The 10,414-nt window shown below is 32.2% G+C and overlaps 2 protein-coding genes across 2 annotated transcripts; both read right to left on the bottom strand.

Moving 5' to 3' along the window:
- Positions 3,095-3,989, bottom strand: LOC107648583 (elongation of fatty acids protein 3-like). The gene has a single exon (XM_016352395.2). The coding sequence runs from the start codon at positions 3,933-3,935 to the stop codon at positions 3,114-3,116; it is 822 nt and encodes a 273-aa protein (XP_016207881.1). The 5' UTR covers positions 3,936-3,989; the 3' UTR covers positions 3,095-3,113.
- LOC107647810 lies at positions 5,486-7,461 on the bottom strand. Its single transcript, XM_016351859.2, has 3 exons — positions 6,802-7,461; positions 5,668-6,725; positions 5,486-5,590 (listed from the first exon to the last, which is right to left on the bottom strand). Exons 1-3 carry the CDS (start codon positions 7,444-7,446, stop codon positions 5,545-5,547), a joined length of 1,749 nt encoding a protein of 582 aa, XP_016207345.2. The 5' UTR covers positions 7,447-7,461; the 3' UTR covers positions 5,486-5,544.

Genomic DNA, 10,414 nt, shown 5'->3' with positions numbered 1-10,414 from the left:
GTTCTGAGACCATTTTTAACACATAAATATTATTAATAGAATGTAGATAGACTATAAGATATATTACACAAACTTATAACATGATGCATATTTGATTTTGACGTTTAAATAATCTAAAAATCACACTATGTCACTTGCTTTGGGAAAATTTTTTTAATAAAGATCATTTACAATGTTATTTTTAAAAGCTATTTAAGTGCAAAAATCAAAATAACGTTTTTTTTTATTGAATCCAACATAACAACTGGTTGTTTACTTTAACAATTTGTTAATATCTGTACTTGAAAATGATTTCATGAATTAATATGAATTATGTTTGTAAAGTTTGGAGGCTAAATAAAAATAATTTAAGGTTAAATTATACAGTTGGTCTCTATACTTTTAGTGAAATTACAAATTGGTCTTTACATTTTAAAAGTTTGTAATTAAGTTCCTAAAAAGAATTAAAATTTACAATTTAGTCCCTATCAATCAAAAAGTATTGATTTAACAGAATATTCTCGGAATATGCTGAGAATATCCTGTTAAGATAGAGAATATGCTAAGAATATTCTGTTAAATCAAACACTTTTTGAACGACGAGAACTAAATTGTAAATTTTAATTATTTTTAGGGATCCAATTATAAACTTTTAAAGTGTAAAAATCAATTTGCAATTTTACTAAAAGTATAGGGACCAACAATGTAATTTAACCTTTTAAACTTTAGAAATTAAATTGAGGTTCGTGAGTAAATTTAAACACTAAATTGAATATTATTTTTTATAATCAATTGTGTATTATTATAATATCTAAAATAATTTGTCACCAAAAATAATATCTAAAATAATTAATTTTTACATTTATTACTTAAAGAATGGTCCGACTACTTAATAAATATTGAAAATAATTTTAACTTTTGACGAAAATTTTAAGATTCAAAATAGTTATTTACCTTAATAATCTTAGTTTAATTCAAACATGTCATTGAAGTAATTTTTTGTATATATTATTGATTATGTTATTTAATATATAATGTTTTAAAAAATAAGTAGTTTCACTATTGTAATAAAGATAATATGGAATAGTAATAAAAATCGCCAATACAATAAGCTAATTAGCTAATATAGATTTTACATGTAACTTTTGAATTTTTAGATCTAGAATTTATTTTAGATTAATCTTTAACTGGTTTTGATTATCCATCTAACCCGATCGAATAATAAAATGTCTTGCTATTTTATAATATTATATACTTGGTTATGCCTATTGATTTTCACTCTTATATATATAAAATATTTTAGGAAAATGTTAGGGAACAATAATTTTATTGAACAATATGAACAATCACTAATCAAATTAAAACATATTACATGTTGAACAATATAAATATCTACCAATTAAATGAAAACATATTACATCTTTAAATTAATTTTTTAAATTTTAATATTAAAATAATCATCTATACACTAATAAAATAAACATCTGATATATTTATTATTTACATTATTTAATATTTTCATTATTTACCTATACTTTTTTAATATTTATGGTGAGTATGAACCTATCGCACACAAAATAGCATGCATATCTTCTAGAAAGCATAACAGAGAGGTAGACTATTCCATCGGTGAAGGTTGGTAGCCTTTTATTATTATTATTATTTTCAATATTAGATTTAAACTCTTATAAGATATATACATATTATTAGTTTTGAAGAAAATGTCCATAGACATCCGTTTAGAGTTCAAATAACACTTTTCTTATTTATTTATGTATTTACACAGCAGTCCTATATATTCCGCTTATTCATGACCATACAATTTTTTATTAGAATCATACATTCAAAGAGTAAAATCAATGATTTCAAATGATGACTTTTTGGGTTCGAAATTCATACGAAGAAATTGACACTCAACTGTTAATTATACAGATACATACTCAACATAATTTATTTGTCTTCGTTCACACAAAAATATGTTGACAAATAAGCTGTAATCATGTCTTAAATATAATTTAACATATGCATCATAAGTCGTAGTATTTTTGTTTAATTTCTTACACATGTCTCAGCCACATCGACACTCATATGCTTTTTTTTTTGGGCTTGACATTCATATTTAAAGTCAAAATTAATTTGATTTTATTGGACTGAGCTTATTACAGATAGGCCCAAAATTAAAAGAGCTGGACATAAATAAGAAGAGACCCAATGCCCAAAAAACAAGAAGAGACTCATATTTGTGTTATTTTTTTTCCCCAGAAGGCATCAAGTCGCAGCACGATATGTTAAATAATAAATATTAAGAATTTTTTATGATGAAAAAGGGGTCTCTTTACCCCGAATAGTTTGTAGTTAGTTCTCTTTACAAAAAATACTTACAAAAAAAAAAACATTTGAATAAATGACCGTGACCGTGTTAATTCTATTTTAACAATACATAATAGTTAAACTAACAAATAAATCAATAGACAGTATCTGGCAAAAACAAAAAACATATGTAAACTGTGTAAGGCTAGCTAATTATATTCTGGCTAGCTGATTATATAATACAGAATATCATATGATCTAATGTTGCTCATAGCTTCAAGAGATTTAGCCTCCTATTAGTATTTAGTATTAGGTCAATACTCCATAAAAATATTTTAATAATTTAATATATTTAACTAAATTATTTATATAACATGTATTAAGATTTTAACTATAATTTTTTTACCAAGATATCTTTAGGTGACTAATTACCGAGACAAAAGAAAATTGTACTATTAATCTCTTTTCACATAATAAAATGTTGAATAAATTACATTTGTACGCATAAAAGATACAGATGCTGACAAATATAACAAATATACTCATATAAGAATAAAACGACAATTGTAATTACGAAAGAAGGCTTACGTGTGCCAAAAGTATTCTAACAGACTAATTGCATAACCAACGCTTGAGTACTACAGAGGTCATCTTCCATAATTACAATTGTGATTTTATTCTTATATGGGTATATTTGTCAGCATCTATATCTTTTATTAGTATAAATGATAATTTATTCTAAAATGTTCGTAGCTATAAAACGTGAGGTACTATGGAACTAAACTATTTACATAACATTACCATGTCTAAAAAAAATGTATTAATTAGCATCCTTTGTGGTTCACATGGGATTTGAAGAACAAGAAAAGAAGAGCAGCATTAAGCACCGAATTGAACACCCAAGCTCCAATCCCATTACACCCACCTCTCAAGAAATGCAAACATATCACACCAACATGGCAAACCAAATTGAATCCCAAAACCACCATTTGCCCACTCATTCTGAAACAAAACCCTTCTTTGCAACCTAACCCTAATTCTTCCAAAAACCTGTAACCATAAACCATGGTGTACACCAAAGTGGAGAACAATATTGCAAGGACTTGAAAAGATTGTGAGAATTCAAGCCACAAGAACGACATGATCAGGAGCATGGAGTGGTGGAACAGTCGGAAGAAGGGGATTCTCCGGTGCCGGAGGACGGCAGAGAAGGTTCTAAGGAAGTGGAGGAAGCGGGAGAGGTAGAAAAGGTAGGACCAGAAGAACACGCGCCCGGAGGGGCGCGTTCCTAGTGGGAAGCAAAGGAAGTACTCTAAAGGGGTGGCTCTCACGCGCCTCCAGAGCCAGCGCGTGTCCTTAGCTTCGGCTGCCGCCGAGAGGATCATCCCGGAGAAGATCACGGCCGAGACGGCACACATCATGAGGCTGTGGATGGCGGGGATGGGGCCGAGGCGGACGGGGCGGCGGCACCGGAGAAGATTTAGTAGGAAATGCAGCGTAAATGTAGTAGCAACATAGATGGCGACGGCTGCAAATAGAAATGGCCACGTGGAGCCCCATGATTGGGTGTGGCTCCATCGGAACCATATAATGGAAGGGTGGTCTAGTAGGTAGAATTTCAGGGTCTCTATTACCTGAATTTCCATTGTTTTTGGACTAACTTGTGATTATGATTGGAGTATGTGTAATGTGTGTTGTAATATTTGGAAGATTGGGTTTGTTGTGCCTTATAATATGGAAACTTTGAATGTGGAATTTGGACTATGAAAAGGGAGATTGAGTCAAATTTAATTTCTAGGGAGCATGTGACATAGCACAAGGAAAATATTTTTAATCGCAAACGCGTTCCCATAACATATTCTTTCTTAATTAACCTAGTGTTTAATTAATGTATAAACACTTACTCATAATAATATATTAAGTGAAAAAGGGATTGAATGACTTGCATTTCTAACAAATGAACAGAAGGAGAGCTAAACCAACTAAAAACACGTTTTGCCAAATGAAACAAGGAGAGCTATAATTTAATTTACTTTATAGGTTACAACGTTGATCATGTGTGGAATCCCTTCTCCAAATTATTATGCACGGAATATTTAGAGGCACGTATTTAACTATTCATGGTAAACTTTCATTAATAACTACAAAGACTACACTGATTTGTTTTTGTATGTTTTGTTAGTAAAGCATGAACTACTTATGGTAAGTGGGTTTTACCAAGTCAAAAAGAAGAATACCAGTGAATTAATAAGTATTAATATATTTATTAAATATGGATTAATTAGAATTTAAAAACTTTATTCTGTTAAAAAATAGTCTTAATCAAATTAAAAGAATAGAAAAAAAATTATACACTAAACTATTTTCAATTTAAATATAGTAGATAATCAATATTAAGAACTTAATTCTTAAACTTAATATAAGTTGATTTTGTTATTCTATTTAATTAATAATTTGTGTTGATAAATAATATAATTTATGGAATAAAATGAAAAGAAGGAAAATTTGATACTAAATGTGTATGCTTATGTGTGAGAATAATATAATTTATGGAATAATATAATTCATCCCTCTTTTTCTCTGTGAGAATGAGTTCTTCAGATTTGTGTGAATGCATCAACAAAAATGATCATCATCTTTCTCTGTGCCGTCCATAATTGGAGACATTGCTCTATCCCACTAAAATCTTAGCAGAGCCAACTTTTGTACATATCTAATTTCATGTTGAAGAAAATTCCTATATGATCTTAAAAGCAAGAAATTTCTAATTACTCTTAACATTGCCAGTCATCTGTAGTTTCTAAACCACCTACTACCTTCTTTTCTTTATTGGGAAAAGTACCAAGCTTTTCAACTTTAGCTAACATGTCTTGTATACTTTAAATATTTAGACTCTGCAATTCAACATATATCAATGATCAAAATAATACTGATTTATAAAACAACAAATGGATCGGTCGAATAAAGAGAAATTTGTTCATAGTCAATAATCCAAAGAAAAAGGAGTGTTCATCATAAGGTGCCCCAAACAGCGTCCGAAGGACAAGGCTTGTTAACATCCAACCCCACCTATATCTCTTCCCTCTTCCACTCCAATGCAACAAACTCACAAGTCCCGGACAAAGATCCCTTCACAGACCTCAAAAATTATTGCCACCAAGCCCATGGTGGTTCCACCTATGAATGTTCTGAATACTACCTAACTATTCCTATTAATATAATGGCCACCACGCCCGTATGATGCGCAAAACTAAGCTACAATCCTCCATTTAATTTAGTGTCTTGGTCTCCAACAGCAAACCTGTACAAAGAAACTGAGCAAGTTTGAAACAGTATAATAATTATAAACAAAGAGAGCAGAGAAAGGTTCATGCTTACATATAGAGTTTGCTATAGGGACCAACTTTAAGATTACCCTTGGATTCAACCTTGGCGAAAAAATTACCATTCATTTGGAGCTTGACTCTAGCATAAGGAACAAGGTCAGGATCACCACCATGTTCTTCAACAACCTTTTCATCTAGTTCCATGAAGACATAAATCAGACTTTCTTCGCTGGTGCAGTGGCAACAGAAAACATATGACACCCGTCCAGTCAGCTCTTCCAAACCATTGACGCGCACATCTGCCACGAGATTCCTCTCAGAAAAGTCATAAATGTACCACATATCGGCAGAGTCAACAATGAGGAGATAATTACTACATGCCAAACGAATTAGTTTCCTAGGACAACAATCACGAATTGGCGGTAAATTGCAGTAATAGGATTCCCAAAGGTTGGCCTCGAAGTCATATGATTTGAGCCACTGATTCTTGCCAGAAGAAAAATAAAACATAATGAGGGTCTTTTTATGAGGCTCCGTTCTGTCCTCCCACAAAAAGTAAGATTTAGGAGTCTGGCTTACGTACGTATAATCGGACACTTCCCTTTTTTCCCATAAATCTGATTTTGGATCATAGACTTCAACCCAATATCCATCTCCATTGTCACCCCCAAAGATGCACAACTTGCCATGGTATGGGACTACTATGGGATCCATCCGGTGGTAGAACATGCTTCCGCATAAACTCCAAATCCAGGTTGAACCGTCATACTTGAGGCACCACATTTTTGCAGGGAAAAAATGTTCCAATTTTAGCTGAAATTCAAATTTTGCTCCATTGTTACACATGATACCACCAGCAATGAACAAGCTACCACCAAGGGAACAAAATCCTTGAAAAGTTGGTAAGTTGGAATCGATTATTAGATCGTCTCCAACAGGCCATTGGGCAGTCACAGGACCTCCATCTTCAAGATCAACACTTCCATTCTTCATAAAGTTGGCCTCCGTGATAGTTAACATCCTGCGCCTGAAGGTTCTTTTTCCATCTACTTCATCCACATTTTCCACCAACATATATATGCTTTTTGGATCAGAACAACCAACATCATCCTAGAATTAGAACAACAATCATAGTGTTTAGAATAAAATTATATAAGAAATTAAAACGTCATAGTTATAAACTGACCTCAGGTTCAGATTCCCCGCACATGCCATTAGCAACCGTATCTCCTGAAACCGTCGCAACAACACTTCCCCACCACTCTTCAAAATGATTACCGCATTGAACGTGATCCAAATCCCTAAAATGATTGGCGGCCTTAGCCATCAAATTCTTACCATCCCTTTTGCCCACCACAAATGCAGTGAAATTGGAAGCCTTCACAACAACCGCTCCGATCCCAAAGCTCTCCGCGTTATGCACGAGCCAACTGGCGAAGTCCTTTGCTCCTTTGATGTCGTCCTTTTCGTAGGCCCACAGTCGGTGATGTTGGTAGCAAAAATCCGAAGTTGAATGAACGAGGAGGATGAGGTTCTCCTTGGATAGATCTTCGGGATCATAATTCCGAGCATCTACGACCTCCAAAACGAGGCCTTTCGACTCTAACAAATTGCAGAGGCCTTCCGAAGTTGAAAGTCCCATTGGCGAAACGAACAGGATCTTGCCACGTGGATTGCGTTTCAGTTGTTCTTGATGTAGTGTTATGAGGTTTTCTTTGTGAGACTTGCAGACTAAGAAGAAGGTTGCGGCAGTGACCGTGGCGGCGGCCACGGTGGACGAGATAGCGGATACCGATATATCCGCCGGTAACAAAGACAACCAAAGGGGCATTATTGGCTTTTCCTGTTTGATGCAGACGTTTCAGTTGGGAGAGAAGGTGGCTCGCACTGGGGCAGTGATTCGAGATTCAGCGAAGCTTCCCTCAACCCTCACGGTGAGAGAGGCTGAGGCTACTGCATGTGCCTTGGTCCAATTGGTCCAATTTATATTTAATCATAAAAGGTAAAAAAACCCAAAACAGTCCAACAATTATCTGGAAAGACAACGAAAATCTTAACAAAAATAAAATCTAACCCGACTCCTAACAATTACCTCAAAAATATAACGAAGTCCTTGTGCTAAAAATAAATTTATGTTTTTTTTGCACAAAAACTAATCACTCTAAAAAAAATCAAGACCAAATTGAGTATTTTTTTTTTTGAAATTTCATTGTCTTTTTAAAATAATTATCAAGAATCGGATAAGATATTTACTCAAAATTATGACTTTAATCTGGATTTAGTCTGTTTGACAGTTTGAGGCATGATTCGAACTTCATTCAAAATTAATATCGAGTACAAATGATAAATTCAATCCAAAAAATATACTTTAGACTCGGTCAAATTTTTTTAACACACTGAGACAAATGATAAAGATATAAAGTATAAAAGAGGATTTTTACTAATAACACAAAAATATCTATTTTTACTAATAACACAAAAATATCTATAACGATCTCGCTATGTTACCAATATTATTTCTACTAACTTCTATCAATTTTTATTTATAATTGTGTTTAATTGAAATATTTTTATAAATGTATTTAATAAAAATATTTTTTTTATAACTGAACTAAAATTGCTTTTTGCCTTTTTGGATCCTATAAAACATATGCAGCTCTTTTAATTTCTATATATAGATTAACTTGTTTACAAGTGTTCTTATTAATTAATAGACAATTATCCCTCAATTGAAACATTCATGAACAAATTCCTTGGTTCGTAAATCACAATCCTCCCCTCCTTTCTTTCGTGAAAATGAGTACTTCAAATATGTGTGACTGAATGAACAGAAAAAGATCATCGACCTTTCTTTCATACCTGTATAATTGAACTCATTGCTGTGCTTTGTCCCACTAGAAATTTTGTCACATTGAAGGAAATTACTGTATGATCTAGAAAGCAAGACATTTCTATTCACTCTTAACATTGCAAGTCATCTTTTATTTTCTTAACCTCTTACAACCTTTTTTTGTTGGAAAAAAAATATTAACCTTTCTAAAGAAGAACCTAATATTAACTTTTCTTTCAAAATTATTCAACCAAAAAAATTAACAGAATGTTTTTTTTTATATCTTGATTAACTACTTCAAAGTATCAAATTGTACTTTGTGAAACAACAAAGGGATCAAACAGAAATTTGTTCCTAAAAAAGTAGTGTTCAAAAGATCATAAGGTTTGGGATGAATATCCATACACAAACCAATAAAATTGCCTCCAGAAAGTAATGTAAAATAAACTTATAAAATAGGTGTGAAATTAAAAAAAAAGTTGTTGAATAACCTCAATCTTCATCATAAGAGAGACTAAAACGTAACTCAATCTTAAAACCTTCACTTTAATTTGCAAATAGGCCACTCCAAAAATGAATTATGCTACTGGATAGTAGTTAATTTTTAGCAATTCATATTGTCCATGAATATAAATGTATATATATTTTTTTACCCCTAACATATATATGATCGTGCTATGTGATAAAGAAAAATATAAGCTAATATGTTCAAGATAACATATTACTAAGATGTCACAGCAACATCTATGCTACAGTGATCTTCCCTTTTTAATGTCTTGGTCTACACCAGCAAATCTGTCCACAATGGATTGGGTCATGAATTAATTAAGACAGTATAATAATAGAAAGAACAGAGAGAAGAGAAAGGTGCATGCTTACACATAGTGCTTCCTATAGAGACCAACTTTAAGATTACCCTTGGATTCAACCTTAGCAAAAAAAATTACCATCCGTTTGGAGCTTGACTCTGGCATAACACTCTTCCTCAAGATTGCCCAAAATTCTGATTTTGGATGGTAGATATAAGGAAACAATCATAATAATTAGGACAAAATTAGATCACCATAAGTTTAGAACAATTATGTATCAAATGTTAAAATATAATTAGGATCAATTAGTATTATTTAGTATATCTGAATATTTATTATAGGAGATTACGTCTTTATTATTACGATTCTTTTAGTACCTATAAATAACTTTTTATATTGTATCGTTCTAAACAATTTGAATACACTCGATAATACACAAATTCTATTTCCAGTTTAGTCTCTTGTTTCTAACAAAACAGAAAGCTTTTCAGTAGTGTAAGTATTCATAAGAAATGAATTAGTTATTGACTTGATGAAGTGGGATATGAAACCAAAAAATATATATACATTTGATATATAAAGGATAAGAGCATGCCGAAATCTACCTTTTCATCAGCAACGGTATCCCCCAGAACTGCACCTTTCAAAACCGCAACAACCCCTTGCCACCAGTTGTCAAAATCAAAAGAAGCGTCGAATTTCGCAGCCCGACCCAAATCCAGTGATGATGCATTCCGGAGCTAGTTTCCAAAATTCAATCATATAGAGTAGTAGGAAATGCAGAGTAAGTATGTAGTAACAGAGATGGCGATGGCTGCAAATAGAAATGGCCACGTGGGTGTGACTCCATCGGAACCATATTATGGAAGAGTGAACACAAGAAGCTAAACCAACTAAAACACGTTTACCAAATGAAACAAGAAGAGCTCTATAATTTAACTTACTTTATAGGTACAATGTTGATCATGGGTGGAATCCCTTCAAATTATTATGCACGGGATATTTAGAGGCATATATTTAACTATTCATAATAAACTTTCATTACTACAAATACTACAATAATTTGTCTTGTATGTTTTGTTAATAAGCAATTATTTTGAGGAAGTCACCAAGATGTCAAAAATATTTTTTTTATAAAGATATTTATTTAAAAATATAAT

Source organism: Arachis ipaensis, chromosome B06 (genome assembly GCF_000816755.2).
Source record: "Arachis ipaensis cultivar K30076 chromosome B06, Araip1.1, whole genome shotgun sequence".
Lineage (NCBI taxonomy): Eukaryota > Viridiplantae > Streptophyta > Magnoliopsida > Fabales > Fabaceae > Arachis > Arachis ipaensis.
The sequence above is the reverse complement of the archived record's forward strand: the minus strand, read 5'-3'. Positions and strand labels throughout refer to the sequence as shown.